Genomic DNA, 18,830 nt, shown 5'->3' with positions numbered 1-18,830 from the left:
GGTCCTCTTCTTCCCAGCCCCTTCCTGGCCTGGCCTCTTGGAGGTGGGATGGGGAGGAGACCACCATTCCATGCCCTGGAGCACAGGCAGAGCCAGCTTCAGGGTTAGGGCTCAGGTCAGGTTCTTGGCAGAGCCTATTTGAGGCCCTGAGCCCAGGAAGTATCCCACGTGCTGGGCCCAGGTGCTGTGGGGGAAGGGGGCTGGAGAGAAGAGAGAAGTTTAGATCCTCCTTGGTTTTCTCCTTCTCGGTGAGACCTGACGGAGGCCTGGCAGAGCCATGCCACTGAAAGAAGGCTGGGCCCCAGATGACCACATGGGGACCAAGCCCAGAGCTTGCCAGAGAACGTGCAGGCTTTCCCCAGAAGGCTCAGCTATGCCAGAGCTGCCCTTGTCTCAGATAGCTGACTTCTACTCTAAGTAAGAGCAATTTCAATAACACATGTCCTGTGGCGTAGACCCTCATTATAGCTAGAATCTCAGCTGCTAGGCCTTGTGAGTTTTGCCTTTAATTCTCAGGAACATTCCAAGTGCTCAGCACGCCCTTCACAGAGAACATGCAGGAAAGGTCAGTGCAAATCTGGTGAAGAGGAAAAGAGGGGAAAATGTATTTTGAATGTCAAAATTCAGTAACAAATTTTATGATCACCTCTTCGATGGAGAGAGGCTTTTTCAAGTTCTCAGAGTGCTTTTTCCTGTGCGACCATGAAAGGATTAAAAGAAAAAAAACCAAAAACAAAACAAAACTGCATTTGGCAGTGGGGGTTGGAAGAGCCAATGTTTTTATTTCAATAAAGTCCTGATTAACAGCACATTATAATATAAAATGTTGGCTTTCTAAAATGGGCTTGAACTTTTACACAATCTGTTTTTAACCCTGGCATGCACACCGGCGTACATATATACTGATAGGAGTTCTGGTTCTAATTCTTAATTTCAAAAAATTTTGATAAAACTAAAATGTTAAATGTACATTCTAATGAAAACACTGCTGTAACACCAACCAGATGGCTTGTATTCCTTGGAAAATTCTTTAACGCATTTTGAATTAGAGCAATAACTTCGTTATTTAAAGCACTCCCTCTAATGGTCGATAAAGGCAGCACTTTGACCCAATGCCGTTTCCCTAATTTGCCTAATGGTAAGAAGCACTGAGGAGCTTATTAAGAGTACTGCTCTCCAGGGCCTACCCCAGTGTTTCTGAGTCTAAATCTCTAGAGGTGAAAGTGGGAATCTGCCTGAACCCAAGCAATTCCTGTAATCAGGTAAATTTCAAACTCACCCTAGTGTATGAAAAATGGGTTTTGAAACTTGACATTTAAAAAGAGCATAGGCGGGTAGAAATAGTTCCTTTGATCAGTTTTTTTTAAAAAAGATTTTTTAAAAAAGATTTAAAAATCTTTTTTAAATATAAGACACCTTTCAAATCATAGTTTTATCTTCACTGAAAAAAGATGTATCATATATAACCACAAAATGTAAGCATTGACCCTGTCTTGCCTAATTTGTATGTGAAAGGTGACCATTGATGCTCTTGTCTCAATGTCATCAGTCAGTAATTTTATGAAATACTCTCCTAAAACTGTAGAGATTTAAGAAGAGTTTAAGTCTTTATTGACCAAATGTCAAATTCGTTTCGTAGAAATCCCTGTATCTTAGAAATACAGGAACTTAAGTTATTCAGGGAGTCTTTTTGAAAAACCTGATTGACCTTTACCTATGATGAAAAGATGGATGAAAATTAATAGGTGGATTCATAAAACAACTGGTAGAAAAAGAGTGGCCCGGTGTCCCCACGGTTGTTAATGCCAGCTATGCTGCATCAAGGTCCCAGTGTGGGAACTTTTTTGTGTTACCATCTAGCCTCGCAATGCCTTGAAAGGTGGGCACCATTGCCGCCCTTTACAGATGGAAGCCTGAGTTTCAAAGGTGAAACGCACCCAGCACCACACACCTGAAAGCTGGGTCCAGTGCCTGTTTTCCAGCCTATGTGCCAGTGTGCACCCTAAATGACCTTATGCCATGAACTGCAGCCATATAGTCACCTCTATCTTACTGCAGCCAAAAGAAAATGAGATGTTGGGAAGTAAAGCAAGGATCAATTACCTTTTTAAACATGTCCTATTTGAAGTTTTCCTATTGAACATAACACTATAGTATATGGCATCTCTGTGTATCACTAAAATGCATTTTCATTTAAAGCAATTATGAGAATCCTAATCCTCTTAAAATTTATTAGCTGAATCTGTATGTGCAAATTCTTTTCCAATAGGAATTTTCTAGTTCAAATAGAATCCTCAGGTTAATTTTTAAAACTCCACTGTATTTAACCAATTTTTTTTTTTCATATTTGGTAGAATAAAACGTCCTAAAATCTAAGGAATTTTTCAAAGTCATTCTAAACTGAAATGTTTACAATTCCATTAAGGTTAGTTTTCAAGAGAATCAGCCATTTAACTGAGAAATTCTGGGAAAGTATCTGCATATTTGTGTGGTTTTATTTAAAAAAAAAAATGAAAACATCCAAATTTAAACTGTCTGGAATGTAGGGGGAAAAACCAAGACACAGACTCAAAGTGATTATCCTTGATCCTTGATGTCTTTTCAATCCACTTCACCTGAGGGCAAAGAATTTATTGCCAGTAAAAACCTTTGATAAGTTGAGAACTAATTGCATAATTAGCCACAGAGTTAGCAATATTTGGCCCAGAAAGGTATAGTATGACTTTAAGTTAACATTGCATTGTGTCTCATAATCCTCTACAATTTGAATTTTCAAGTTTTAAGAACCCAGTGGGATTTGAGGTGAATAAAACTTGATAATTCTTCCACAGTAATACCATCTGCTTAGCCTCCCTAAAAATATAGCTGATATAGATTTTACATCTAAATCTGTATGTTTTTATATTTTTATTACATACGCTTTCTCTTGTGACAATTGTTAGAGAATTAAATACATTGGGCCATCACTTTTATAAAATGATTATATCTTTGTAATCACTAGTTATATCAATTTATTTTTTAATGGGAGAAGTCAACATTTAAAGGGTCCAAAAGAAGCTAATAAAATTACTTGATTGTTTTTAGGAGACATTTACAAACTTAGCTCATTCCTTTAGTGAGAGAGAAAATATCACAGGGAAGTAGAAACAACCAGTGGCCTCCCCCTCCAAAACCCCCACAGATTATAGATAAAATTACTAAAATTACTCTAAGAATTTGTCTTATTTTTAATGCATGGAAAATAGTAAAATTATCATGCCAACATGAGGAATATATACTATAATTCATAAATGCCTAATTATCAAAATAATGACATAGTCATGGTAAGATGCAACCTAGCAATCTTATATAAGATGCAACTACATATTGTATAATCATTCCTGTTATATGTTACATTCAATCCTCATCAAATTAAGCTATGTATAGATGGCATTATGAAATAAACATTTAATATCACGATAGGGTCGTAGTCTGCTACTGTACAACCATGGCATGCAAGTAACTATGCATTAGCTGTAAACAGTAAGGTGTCATTACCTTCCAGAAATCCAAAGAATGTGAAAAGTACATATATAGTACTAAACATCAATTGTATTTAAATGACCTTCATATTTAACAAAGCTATATCATATACAGCAGCTTTGGAGATTTCTATCACTGTTATACATATCTTGTCGTCACCCTGAAGTTAGGAAAGTGCAATTCCAAACTACATCTGTTAATGCTACTGAGCTTTAGTGAACTGTGGTCAGTATTAGGATGTAAATGATTCTATGTTCTAATGTGAAGTCTATTTTATTTTTCCTTTCTGCCATAATTCAGAATTTTGAGTCATTAAGAGTATGCTGACTGTGGGCAACCATGATCATATTTTCTAAACCACAGATTTTTTCTCATGGCAGGGATGTGCTCATGTTAGGAAGAAGACTCTGTTGATGCTTGCCAGCCAGTGCTCTTCTCTACTTGTATTCTAAGTGGAACAGTTGGCAGGAAGGAACTCAGGTCATCTTGAGAGACGTTGCCTCTAAAATACATTTTGTAACATTTGTAAAAGGTAGTTAAAATCTAGCAGCTAGGAGAGGAAGGGCAAAGAAAGATCCATTCTTATAAAAATGCAGATGGATCATTTAGGTCTGATCCAGTGATTCTTAGGCAACTAAAAATTATCATACTGGAGCAGAAGCTTGTATGCTGTAAAATAACCATTTCGGCTCTCTTCAGGTCGTGGCATTGGAGGCTGTTTTTGGAAGGAGGGGAACAACTGACTGCTGGACAGGCTTTTCCATGCTCTATCAGCTCTGATAATGAGTTAGGCAGTTGGCATGGATGACAGGAATGTCCTCTACACTGAGCATTCTAATAAACCTCCTGTGAAGTTGCACAGAATGAGGTGAACTCATTCTGATCTGCATTCCAGTTAGATGGAAAGCGGTCACATTCTCAGACTGAGTTTGGACATGATATGGTCATGTGAAATATTTAAATACATTACCTACATCTTACTACATCAAAATCTGGCCTTCACATTTACAACGAGATAAAAGAGCATTTAAAGCCATTGCAATGTATTCATTCCCTATTCATATACAGGTGATTCAAGTTGGCTTATGAGGCAAAAACTGTACAATTCTCATCATTCAGGCATTAAAAAATGTCTTTCTTTAAAGTCTTGGGATATAAACAGTTGATTTATATGAATTACATATTTTTCATCTTCATTAAGAAACAATATACATCTTTTTCCAGAGTAGTTTAATGTTAGCTATAATAAGCCTAAGATAGTGGTAAAAACGGACTTTATCGCCTGTGACCATCAATACTTTTATAAAACTCATGAACATTCTTTGGCCACCTGGGTCACTGCCCATTTGGAAGGAAACTGTACTCAGGCTCGGGATGATACAGAGATTTGCCTCCATAAAATCCGAGGCCATAGAACAGCTTTAACAGAAGCCCAGAGTAAAACAGTACAGAATATACAGGAGCGGTTTCCATTTCTCAGACACAAGTTCCTTGACGTGTTGAAAGGTGTTTTCGATTCCGGACTCCAGAAGTCTTATCTTTACTATCTGAAGCTTTCTGTTGTGAAATATCTATTAGGGCACTGGCAATTGCAAGGCCTGGAAGAAAAGAGAAAAGCATTTAAATGCTTGCTTAGACATTTCTGGGATGGCAACAGTGGTGGTGAAGGACCCCGTTTGTTAGTGCTTTTCATTTAGTCATCACACGTTTGGCTGTTACTGGAAGTTTTCAAGTAGTTTGCCCTTCACCTAAAATGTTTCTTGACTTGGGCATGTGAACTGCACGAAGGAAGAAGAACAAAGGTCTAAGAAAGTTAACTGACTCTGATTTGGAACAGTCAAATCCGTGTTTGACAAATTATCACATCTAGTTGTGCATAGGACCCTAAGCCTTCCTCTCTATGTCTGAACACAAGTTTGCTGTGGAGGTACTAGAAATTTTCAATGTTACTGTTTTTTTTTTTTTTTTTTGGAACAAAACTAGTCATGTTAAGATTTTTAAAAATATTTCAAGCAGTTTTAGGTTTACAGAAAAATTGAACCAATATTGAGATAAAATTACCAACTAACGTCCATCACTTAAATTACGGTTTACTCTTTCTGTTGCATCATTCCGTTGGTTTTGACAACTGCATAATGCAGGGTATCCACCATTAAAGTATCATACAAAATAGTTTCACTGCCCTAAAATACCCCCGGCACTTCACCAATTTATTCTTCTCTTTTCCCAAGTCTCTGGCAACCACTGATCTTTCTTTAATGTCTCTGTAGTTTAGCCTTTTCCAGAATGTTCTATGGTTGGAATCACACAGTACATAGCCTTTCAGATGGTCTCCTTTCACTTACAAATATGTATTTAACATAGCTCCATCTCTCTTTTTTTGGTTTGATAACTCATTTCCTTTTATTGCTGAATTATATTCCATTGTGCGGATGTGCCACAGTTTGTTTATGCACTCCCTACTGAAGGACATCTTGATTGTCCTTGCTTCCAATTTTTGGTAATTGTGAATAAAGCTGTTAAAAACATCTGTGTGCAGGTTTTTATGTGAACATAACATTTCAATTCATAAGTACCTAGGAGCCTGATTGCTGGATAATATGGTAAGCTTATGTTTTCATTTAGTAAAGAAAACATTGCCAAACTATATTTCACAGTGGCTGTGCCATTGTGTATTTCCACCAGCAGTGAATGAGTTTTTATTGCTTCACAACCTCACCAGCATTTGTTGTTGTCAGTGTTTTCGGGGTTAGCCGTTCTAATAGGTGTGTGGCAGTATCTTACGGCTGTTTAAATTTGCAGTTCTCTAATGACATAAGATGCTGAGCAACTCTTGATATATTTCTTTGCCAAATGTATATCTTCTTTAGTGAGGTGCCTGTTCAGATCTTTTGCCTGTTTTTCATTGGGTTGTTTGTTTTCTTTCTGTTGAATTTTAAGAGTTCTTTGAAGATTTTGGATAACAGTTCTTTACCAGATATGTGTTTTGTAAATATTTTCTCCCAGTCTATGGCTTGTCTTTTCATTCTCACAAACTGTTTTAAAAAGTATAAAAGCATTCCATGGATAGAGTTATGCTATGTACAAATGGACATGGAAGAAAGCTCACTTGACACGTAGCTGACACGTGTCTTAAGTATTAGAAACGGACCTTGAGTATTATTAACAGAAAGTGACCACAAAGGCAGAGCTGTAGCTATCACAGGTAATTTAAAAAGTATATTGTTTAATTATGTTGATCTGCTTTGTTACATTGTTTGTCCAATGATGGACAGGAACACTTGGTAAGATGCTCAGGGACAGTAAATTTATATTTAAATTTATGGAAGCAATGGCTCAACCAGATAATTTGGCTTATCATAGCTACATATGAATCATTTTCATATATGTTGAGTCCCATGTAATTCTTGAGTAAAACCAAATGTATCAAATCACCATACTAAACCATGAGGCCAGACTGTTTGGCCTTGCTTAAGAAAAGGCCACAAAAGGACTTTTGGCTCATTTTCCTTTCTCCAAGATCTTCAAGACCTGATTTTGAATTGAGCTGACCTCTTCTCCACATGTTACTCTTAGAGGAAGATCATTTTCAGATCTTATCCTACATAGAATATCATTGAATTATTTTGTTCCTGTGGGTCGGTTAATTCTAGGTAAGAGTCACATATTTCCTGGCAGGAACAGAATTCAGAGATTGATGGACAGAAAGAAATGCCAGTAAAGGGACGTGGGCACGGTAAGAGGAAAGCAAACTAACCTAATGCAGTGTTGTGGGAGTCAAGGGAGGGCCAAGCTTAAGGAGTCTATAAAAAGTGACAAACAGGCCAGCAGGGTAAGGCCTATGGCAAAGGCCATTAGACTTCCTCAGAGAAGATTCTGGTGATCTTTGAGTCATTTCTGTATCTAACTGAGGATAGAAGCCTGAAAGTTAAGCAAGGAATGGAGTGATGGAAAGTGTGGCCAGCAGGCGTAAGTTCCATGTTTAAGATGCTCAGCAATGGGAAGAGAAAAGTAAGCTTATCTACATAACGGAAGTAGCAGTGTCAGATGGAATACATGTGGATGCATGGGATTATGTAAGTGTATTATTTAAAGGAAAAGGGAGCCTTGGGTACATTTGAAAACAGAAGAGAAGAGATTTGTGGAGAAGGAGAAATTTATGGTGTTAGCAAGGAAAGAAATTACAAAATTACAATAAGCACTGGCTAACCTGATAAATTTACAGATTCACCTGGTAAGGGTTGCTCTTAGGTAATTTGCTCTTTCAGGATATTAAATATCATCCTGAATTTTTTAGAGTTATTACAAGTTCGAAGTTTAAATAAAAACTGTTTTCTTGACCTTTGAAGAGCACATGGGAACTTCTGAAGAGTCTAACATAGATGTTTTAAACACTTATTCTGCGGTAGTTAATAATTATTTCATTATTTGTTTAATTAACGGAGCCGAAGGACCTTGTTGTTATTTTTAAAATCACAGATTGTGGTGGTGCTAACTAAGAGTTCAAGCTGACCGTAAGTTTCCGCTGATCTTCTGGCATACTTCTGTCATTATTTACAACTTCCTGCTATTTTATTCCTGGCACCAACTAATCCAGAGACAGCCAAGCATGACAAATAATATATGTCTCCTTTAATGTGGACAGAGACTACTTACACTAATTTCAATGATCACAACATCCAAGTATGAAATCATGTTATTCATTAAACTACTGCATGATGTAGTCTAAATAAGCTCTGAAAAAATAATACTTTCCGTTTACATGTGAATGCAAATGTTTTCGTTACAGAAGATATATCATCAGGAGAGGAGTAAACAGTTTGAGTTGCCAAAACAGGAAATTCTATGCTAATTCAAAACTGCCACTGTATCGCTGTATTTCATGAAGTCCAGAACCTAATTGAAGCAGCGTCTCTCACAACATGTCCAGGGTTTACTAATGATTCTGAAACTTGGAAACACATTCAGTTGAAAATCGTAAATCATATTTCAGTTCTTAATTTACAAATAAAATTGCAAATCATACTTATTTTTAATTTGACAGCTTTTTGTCATTTCTTATGAAAATGTAACAACTGCATTTTCAGATCCATATAAATGACAATGTGTATGTAGAAAGACTTGCACTTCTCTAGGCAGAGATACTTAAGTGTTCACCATGGTGCACTCACAGAGAACACTCAGGGCCACTTGCCCAAAGTCTTGTCTGCCCATTTGATGGGCCAAACGACGTTTCATTTGGCTTAGGTCCTTTACTGGACCCCACTGCTTGTGGCCCATCATGAGTTACTCTTCTTTATAAATCTTGTAATTTAATTATGAATAGGATAATAATCATAATAACTGCATTTATATGTGTGTGTGCCTTAAATATCAAGTTATTACCACTTTCGCATTTCTTCATGTTAAATATAAGGTGAACCTTAAAAAAAAAATCAGAAGTTGCTATGTTCTTGTTCAACCTACAAGAGAACCTAGATACAAGAATGAAAAAAAAGACACAAAGCCCCTATCTTATTGAATTCGATAGTGTGTATGGAAGACTCACTAAAAAGAGAGAGAGAGAGAGAGAGAGAGAGAGAGAGAAAGAGAAAGTAATCTCTGTCATTGCCTTTCAGCACACTTTGTTATTGTAGGGAATCTAATTTTCTTAATTGATAAAAAGAAAAGTCAAGTCAATAGCTTTTTTACAAAGATAGTATTACCTCCCCCATCCCCTAAATGTAGCGGTTATATTCTGGTAAGAGACCGAACATATAGATAATGCCCAGACCATGTATAAATAGAATTCTGACCCACAACTTGCAGCAACCTGCTCAGGAAACCAAGCTATGATCTGCAATAACCAGCCCAGGAAGCCAGCTTGCTATGTCGACTTGTAAGAAGTCAGACTGCTATCTCTAGTAATAACTCACGAAGTTAAACTGTAATCCCTGTCATGAATGGCTCCAAATGGCCAGGACTTGATTAATAAATAACAGCTTCCCTAATTTGTGTCCTCACTTCCAGCCAGAGGAAGCCAAATATGTACCCCTAACCACGTAGGATGCCCCACTTCTAGTTAGCCTGTCTACAGCTCCCACAAGCCAACAGCCTCTAATCACGGCACACCTGAAGCTTCCCTTTTTTCACGATAAAGCTTTCCCACTCCTGCCTGTCTTTGAGTCTCCGCCAAAACACAAGTGAAAGTGGTTGACTCTCTTGCTATAGCAAGCTCAGAAAACACAGCTTTTGCTTATTTTCATTTGCTTGGTCTTGGTTTATTTTCACACTGGCAGTGAAGACATAAGGGTCGTCTGCGATCTTTTCTGGGTTTTAAAAAAGATACGTATCAATAAAAGAAAAGCAACCTATCAATAGGTTCTTTGTGTTGCCATTTTCGGCACACACTTTCTCGTCTTTCCTGAGAATTTTTCCCAGTGAGAGGTCCTCTGGGGATGATCCCGCACTCCTTGTGCCATAGGAGGAAGTGCTTCCTCCTAGTCGGATGCTGGGCAGCGGCCCATGCTGCATGCCGCTAGAGTTCCATTAAAATCAGGTCACTCCAGAAGATCATTTTTCAAAACGTCACACAAATCATCTGATGAAATTCACTTACTGTGTTCTCTAGGCCTAGCACAGTTCCGTGTTATCAAAGCAATACAATTAACTGGGGGAACAATTCATTATTTTAGACTGGTGGTCTAAAGGAATTTCATTTACCATGTAAAGATGATGCACAGATGCTGCAGGCTAGCAGGATTTACATAAAAATATATCAGTAGATTTAAAAAAATGCTGGGGTTTCAATAGTTATTATCAGCTTTACCTTTTTGTACTTTTAGTGCTTAAACACTAGACACTATGACATTTAGATGATTAAAATAGGAAGTATAAACCACATAGGAAGGAACATACCATCCCTCTGTTTCCTGTTCCATTATCCATGGTCTCTTGGTGTTTCAAACTGGTCCTTGCTAACAGAGAGTAGCCTCAGTGGCTGCTCTTGTTCACCCAGGGCAGGACAAGCCCTAAAGGAAGCAGGCTCCTTCAGGACCATAGTAATTTCCCTCAGAAAATGGGCACAACTCAGTGGTCCCTGGGCTGGATGCCAAGAGTTACCACAGCTATTTTTAAAGCTTATTTTTAATTGACAAATAATTGTGGATATTTATGTGATACAATGTGGTGTTTTGACCTATGTATACGTTTTGGAAAGATGCAATCAAGCTAATCAACATATCCATCACCTCTCCAACTTACCATCTTTTTTTGTGGTGAGAATGTTAACAATCTATTCTTTTAGTAGTTTTGAAATATATAATACATTGTTATTAACTGTGGTCACCATGTAGTGCAATAGATCATTAAAACTTACTCCTCCAGTCTAACTGGAGTTTGTACCCTTAGATCAACACCTTCCCTTTCACCATCCCTCCCCCTTCCCCTAGCCTCTGGTAATTAGCTTCCTACTCTGAATTTCTGAGATCACCTTTGTTAGATTCTACATATAAGTGAAGTCATACGGTATTTGTCTTTCTGTACCTGGCTTATTTCACTTAACGTAATATGCTCCAGTTCCATTCATGTGTTGCAAATGACGGAATTTCCTTCTTTTTAAGGCTGTATAATATTCCATTGTTTATAAAGACCACATTCTCTTTATTTATTTTTTCCGTTTATCCATTGATGGACATATAGCTGCTTCTATATCTCGACTATTGTGAATAATGCTGAAATGAATGTGGGAGTACCCCAGAGCTATTTTGTAAATAAGTAGAACATATACCAAAATCAGACCTGCACTTGCAACCTTAGGAAAAAACAATATATGACTCCTGAAATTTAAGAATTTTATTTATCTTTAAACATGTGAAAACATGACCCGAAGAGACAGCAATGTAAATAACAGCTAAATAATTAAATGGTAAACATGTCTTTTTAAACCACTAAATTTGCAATGAAAACCACCAAGGAGAAACATCAGGAATTTAGTTATTGTTAGCAAAACTCTAGTTTTCCCTAATGGAAGTGAAATGGTAATAGTAGACTTCAGCAGTAACAATCTAATCATAAAATTACTGATGTGTGTTTTTTACAATTATGCAGAACAATTAATAAGTACAGTAATAAAACACTGCACATCAAATGAAATTGCCTTGGAAAGAACATTCCTGCTTTATATACAAACAGAGCACTTCCATTTTACATTTGAACAAAAGCCTCAGAAAAGTCATTCATTTTGAAATGCTCTCCTCCGAAGTCTGTGTAAAAGCAGGCACCACTATATATTTTAATTTTCCAGGAAAACAGCTTCATTAGGCGTGAAAGGTTAATTGTAGGTTTAAGTGGAGTTCAGGGAATGGTGCCGGGTCTGTAGTGAATTGTACAGTCTGCTTCAGGACGACTGAATGAGTGCTATAAACTGTTTGCCCTGCCGAAATGTTTTACTACCTCATTTACTATCTGTCTTCTTTTACTGCTTGTATTTGTAGTTCTTCTAAACCTTTAATGGCTACAGTTTTATTTCACTGTAATCAGATTTAAATGGAAATACCATGCTGGGATGTTTAAATGTTTTTCCTCTGATCGTATATAGCTGCATACTACTGATCAGAGTCTTGGCTATCCTTCACATGATTAAGAAAGTGACTTTGGGAAACTTTGATGTTACATAGACTCTAACTATTGTGCAGACTTAATTTAACATTCAGTGTGGCCACCCTCGCCAATATGCAACTAAGGCTGGATGCATAATTAGAAAATATGCATTTCCATTTTTATTTATCTGTTGGAAGGCCAGCACAAGTGAAGTCATTATTAGGCAAAACTCCAAAGGTTACATTGTTGAACAAAAATGGAAAAACTTCAAGTGCCGAAGACACTGGAATGACAAATGCTCTAGTCAAATTTGTCTGATCATTTGAAGAGCTATTTCCCCTCACCTACTAAAAACCAGTGACAACTACAGATGCCAATGTTTAAATATAAATGATCATTGTATTCTGGTTATAAAATTTTGCTTGGACTTTAACATATCATAATACTTTACAATTTCATTTAAAGACACACTGTTCAAGTTATAGAAAATGTTATCCTACTCTAGCACCACAGACACCTTATCCAACACTTTCTATAACATTGCTGAGCACTCCCTCACTTTGATACGAATTGTTCTCTCATTGGGTAGAATGTGCTGAGTAAATCATGACCATGACTGTCTCAAATCATTGTTTTTAATGCAAATCCTCACTGTTCTTGGCAAGTGATCTCATCAGTTCTATTTTCTAATGACATACTCAAAACTTTACTTGGTTTATTTAAAACATTTTGTTGCCATTGATTTTGGAGACACAAATACTTACCAGAATCAGACTTGCAGCTACCTTTCCAGATGGTTAAGTAAATTTGGAACTCAAATGGAAATTCCTTCTTTCTAAGCCAAGTGGAGAAATATTTTCTAGTATTTTCTTCTTTTAATTAAAAAAAAACCCAACAATTCTGATATTTGACAATCCTTATTGTAAACCCTAGTCATTCTTAATTTAAATGCTTACTGCTCATTGAAGAAATGGAATGATGGTGGTATTGTAATAATGGCTATGTTTTATTTTTCATTTGGTAGAGACATTGTATTTCAGTGTTTCTAGTGGAAAAATGTCGTTGGCTGCTTTAAGTGAGGTTATGTATGTGAAAGTGTTTTATAAACTATAATGTATTATATAAATATAGTTAATAATTTCAATAATAATCTGTTACTACCAATAAGCAATCACAGTCAAACTATAAATGCTCAGAAAACTCCAAAGACTTGAGGATTAAAAAATCATTTGAGAAGCAAGTAACTTCACTCGACAAGTGTTTCCTGAGCACCTGCTATATGCCAGGCACTGCTTTAGTCCCCAAGGATTTATCAGTGAAAAAAACCGATGATATATGAAAGATTCTGTACCTCTTGGAGTTTACATTATAGTGGATCTAGCACATGAATTCTTTTGACCAAGTCATTGTGAGGATTAAATGTAAAAGGGCTTAAAAATGCCTGGTATATAAGAGTTCAAAAATGTCAATCTTCATCATCATCATCGTCATTCTCATTAACATCAAGTGAGAAGCTTGAAGTCAAATAGGAAATAGTAGACAAAACTCTAGGCACTCAAAGATTTTGCCTGTATCTGTAAAAGCATTCATTCATGCAAAAATCAGTATGTCTACCATGGGTTGAAATGCTGTGTAAGGAAAAAATTATTAGAAAGATAGACTCAAAGACAGACAATGCCAATTTACAGCAACATCATCAATGAGGTGATTCTGTATATAGTCCTCAAAGCAGAATTTATGTGATGCCTGGGATGATGAAAATGAGAATTTGCTCATGCGGAAATACATGACTTACGTGTGTTGTCCATTCATTAGGAAATGCAAAAATAACCGAAAGTGATAATGACAAAATAGAGGAATGACAACATTCAACAGAGAAAGCATTTGTTTATACTAATATTGCTCATGTCATTGGAAATACTACTAATAATGGACTTTTATCATTTTTCAGAGTTACAAAATGCTTTTACATTCATTATCTAGGTTGTTTCTCAAAACTATTCTGTTGAAGTGGGTCAGGAAGCTATTTTTGTCCTGATGTCACAGATGGCCAAAATGAGGCAGGGAGCGGTTAAATGACTAGTTCATGCCCACACAGCTGGTGACAGTGGTGGCACCTGAACCCACGACTCCAGATCCCTTGACCTGCACTCTGCTCATTTGCAGCCAGAAGAATGAAGTCGCTACTTTGGTGCAAATGTCTCCCACGTGATTGTGAAACAGAAGAAAAAGAAAAACAAAACTTAGTAGAGATGTAAAATCAGCTATAGTCAAAAACATTGAGTAATTGCTGATAGTAATAAAAACAGTAATGATAATAATACAAAAAACCATGATTGATTCTGTTAACATCAACTGAATGCTTGCAATAAGCCAGGCATTACCGTCAGCACTATACATGCATTATTTTGTCAGGATATGCAGCTAGGAGTGGGTGACAATACAGGTTAAATTGAGAAACACGTATTGAGGGCATATTGCAGGCAGTGTTGTAGCTGGCTGTTCTCAAAGAACATCAAACTAGGGCAAAGATGCAAGAGCTCCTAGACTTGCTGACAATGGCGCAGAGACCAACTCTGTGAAGTAGGCAGAAGCCACAAGGAAAACAAAGATAGAGGTGTGATCTCTAAGGGGAATGTGGAGGTTGACGATTCTCAAGAGACATGATCTCTGAACTGAGATTTGAATGATGAAGAGGAAGAAGTACACTGGCAGGAGGGGTGTAGTGTGTTCTGGATACTGGAAACTGCAAAATCAGCAGCATGGAGAGAAGGAATATTTGAGAAACTTCGGGACATACGTTGTAAACGGAATGATGGGAGAATGGTAAGAGAGAAGACAGGAGGTCAGCAGCAAAGGGTCCATAAAGCGGCCTTAGGTGTTACACTAGGACTTTTATTTTTAATCTGCAAGGCAGAAAGAGCCATGGAAGGATTTTAAGGAGTAGAGAGGCATAATCAGATTTTCATTTCAAAGAGACAGTGTAGCATGGAGGACAGACTGGAGTAGGGGGTGAGGCTACTATTATTGAAACCAGATAAGAATATGGCAATAAGGAGAGATAAAGGTGATGGACAGGATAGATATTTAGGAGAGAGTACTATGGGAGATAAAATAGGGCACTCTTGAGTACCTGGGTGCATACAATTGGTATTCACAAGCATATGATGGAACAGGAATGGCCAGGGTGTGTGGGAAAGCAGTGGATCATTTGTTTGGCTTCAGACATACTGAATTTGGTAACCTGCAGGTCATTATAGTGGACCTGTCTACTTGAATATGCAGGTGTGAAGTTTAGGAATAAAATCTATGCCAGAGACGCAGAATTGGGAGTAATTAGCATAGATGGAATCTGAAGATTTTATAATTATATAGGCGGGGAATGCTAGCTGTTGCAATAGTTAAAGCCTGAAATCTCAAGGGTTTAACAAAATCGAAGTTTGTTTCTCATGACGTAAAGTGTTCCTGATTGGTGGCAGGCTGTCTGGAAGGGGATAGAGAGGAACACAGCTTAGCTCTGGTCTATGGCATTATTTAGGGTCTCAGACCGATGACACTTCTGTCATCCTTAATCCAGGGCATCCACCAATGTGTTGAGCGTTGGCATCTACATGGTAGGCAGAAGATGAGCAGGTGGAAAAGGTACCCCCACTCTAAAACACTTTGTTCCCATGCCATTAGCAAGAACTGCTGCCGAGCAACACCTCTCCACCATTCAGCTGGGGCGGGGGTGTGTGTGCAAATCTTGGGTGGAAAACTAGCACTCTGCCATTAGAGTGGATGAGGCTTCCCTAGTAGAAAGAATAGAGTAAGAAAGGGAGAATACCCAGAGGAGGGCTGATGGTGAAGAACACAGGAAAATGAAGAGAGGTAGGAGAAACCAGGAATGAGATTGTCCACAAGCTCTACAACACTGGTCAGTAGCTAGTTATAACCTGTGGATCCTGTTTCTGTTTGCAGCAAATAGTCCCAAAATTCCATGGCAACTGTAAGCCAGCTTAGTTTGTGGCTTCCAAGCTGTTCTTGACTTGAAATTCAGCATGTCTCTTGAGAAATTTCTCTTGGAAAGCAGTTAGAGTAGGTGGCTGCTAAGGTCACTTCTGGTTCTACGAATTCATGCCTGCAGCTGCCTTTCTTCATCAGCCCATGGGCGAGGACCATCCCTGCTGGCCTCCCCTCCATGTGTGCTTGCAGGTGGCAGCAGAGTGGGCTGCCACAGCATTGCTGTGAAGTCAGGGGATTGGATGGGCTCAAGGACTCCCTGGCTAGAAATGTGCATTTGGTCTTGTTAGTTAATGACTTGAGAAGGACTGAACATAGTTCTACAAGAATGAGAACTGCACTGGTAGTATCAGCTATGGTTTGCATTTATGGTTAGGTGCCGTTTCTATGATGCCAAAAACACTAGTGAAGAAGCTGACTCTAAGTTTCACATTACAAGAGTAAAGAGACGGGGCAATGTCAAACACCTGGCTGGGACTTGATCTTGTGTCTAGCCATCTCTGAACAGCCTGGTTGTTTGTTTGTTTTAAAATTTCCTTTTCTAATTGGAAGTCCCACCATAAGCGTCACTCAGTTCCTGAAGGAATTGCTTGCCAAATGGAAGAATCAGTTCACCTTCCATATGAGTTCTGATCTCTTTCAAGGGATCTGTGCAAAGTTAGAACCAACAGGAATGTGTTTTTATTTGTTGTTTTTTTAAGCTCAGATACCTATTTATAAGAAATTATATTACAATTTTAAGTCAAGGCTAAAGTATTGGGTAGTGATGCACATTATAATTTTCCATAGTATTTATGTGAGGGTATAGGAAAGTATAGGAGATAGATACAAGGCTTATAATATTACATAGCACAGATATACCACAATGAATATTAAAAGACAAGGTATCAACTAGAAAAAACGAATGTTAGTATTTTTCAAAGTGATATTTCTGCTCTCTTAAGTTCCTAGCAGTCAATATTTTTAAAAGTTTGACATCAAAATAAATAGAAAATATACAATGATCTCTGCAAAGTCAAAATATTGTTTTAACAAACTCCATTGGTAGAACAAATTTATGACTTCCATATAAAACTAGATCATGGCAAAATGGGAGAAAAAAAAACTAGAAAAAATTATGCAAACACTCACTTGTAGCTATTCAGATGAAATGGAAGGGAAAATGCTGTAGAGAATCATGATTTTTTTCCATTAATATTATTATAAATTGCTTAGACCTTACTGAAAGTTATTATAGATAATGTAATGGCCAAAGGCATTTTAATGAAAACAGGTATGTCTGTAGCCAAATTGATCCTTGATAAATCTCCTTTGCTGAAGGAAAAAGCAGTAGACTTGGACAGTACCTTTCTCAAAACAGACTTGAAACCTTTCCTCTGATGTCTGCTAAGTGATCCGGGACCCTGAGAGTACACATGCTCTCCAGTAATTCAAAACAGGGACTTTTGGAAAGTTGTTTGATTAAATGACCTCCTTTAATCTAACAGAGGATTCTCTGAAGCAATTTTGAGAATCTGACTGAGTATATCCCATAAATGCTGGCCCTTTTGAGTGAAAAAAGTGTCATGATGCCCCATTTTGCCTTTGGGAGCAATCAAAGTGGCCTCTGAGCTACTATAGATTGAGAAGTGTCAGAAAGAGTCAGCACTAGTGAGGACCTTTCAAACTCCACAGGCAGGTAAATCATAGAGAGAACAGACTTCAGAGTGATCTGGAACTTTCTGATGTTATATTCAGGGGGGTAAATACTGCCCTGCATCCACTCCATGGTATTTTCAGACACAAAGAGAATTCTCATAGACTGGTTCCACAATCCCTGCCGGCATGTTTCCTCGGTCATTTGACATGTGTATCTGCAGAAAGGGGCCCTTGTTAACCATAGGTTCCCCATAGGATGGCAACATGATGAGTTAAGGGATGGATGGAGATAGAAACTATTAGCACATGTCATTACAGAATGTCATTTGTGGGGAGAGATGGAAAACTTTATTCTCTTTATTAGGCATATTCACTTTGGATGCCGTGTACCTACTTTCAGTAAGTGCCTTAGCTGGCATGAAGATGAAAACACCTTTCTTTCAGGTCAATAAAGGGAATCTCTTATGATCAATGGCTGATTAAAGCAAGATCTTCTGAGCAGCAGGCTCTGGGCTGTGTTCTGTAAAGAGTTTTCAAATTAATCTTCCTCTGAGGTCTGGGCAAGGGGCCAGTTCACCATCCAGCTGTCTCTGACTTTCAGCCCAATGGTACATGAGTTCCCATAATTAGAGTAATCATTTTATTTTTAAATAAAGAAAAGAAACTTATATTATCATTATACTTTAGAGGCATTAAATCAAAGTGCAGTGCAGCAGAAGTAAGGTACTGTCAGGTTTCAAAAAGTATAATTTAATCAGATTTAGTTTCATATTCTCTTAAACCCAACTTTCACTTACTAAAATTGGAGAAATGAAGATTACAATTTGTATTTGCAAAGATATTTATCATTTGCCCTAAAGCAATGTAAAAGCAAATCTTGAAAAGACAAATATATGGCTTATAATTAACCTGGATGTTCACCCCTTCCCCTTCCTTAGTAAAAGGCTGTAAGACTGTTGTTAAAGCATTTGACAAATTGGGATCCTAATTATAAGAACAAAAGCAAATCCTCTGTGAATAACTGCATATTTAAATTAATTATTATTTTGTCCCTCTTTCACTTTCAGGAGTTGGAAATAGCAGACCAG

At 37.5% G+C, this 18,830-nt stretch overlaps 1 protein-coding gene across 1 annotated transcript in view; it reads right to left on the bottom strand.

The window, feature by feature from the left end:
- Positions 1-748: 748 nt before the first annotated feature.
- Positions 749-18,830, bottom strand: part of ATRNL1 (attractin like 1) — an 831,601-nt gene continuing 813,519 nt past the window's right edge. The window contains exon 29 of the mRNA XM_025396530.1: positions 749-5,120. Within this exon, the coding sequence (XP_025252315.1) occupies positions 4,999-5,120 (122 nt within the window). The 3' untranslated portion in view covers positions 749-4,998. The remainder of the gene's footprint in view (positions 5,121-18,830) is intronic.

Source organism: Theropithecus gelada, chromosome 9 (assembly GCF_003255815.1).
Source record: "Theropithecus gelada isolate Dixy chromosome 9, Tgel_1.0, whole genome shotgun sequence".
Taxonomy (NCBI): domain Eukaryota; kingdom Metazoa; phylum Chordata; class Mammalia; order Primates; family Cercopithecidae; genus Theropithecus; species Theropithecus gelada.
The sequence above is the reverse complement of the archived record's forward strand: the minus strand, read 5'-3'. Positions and strand labels throughout refer to the sequence as shown.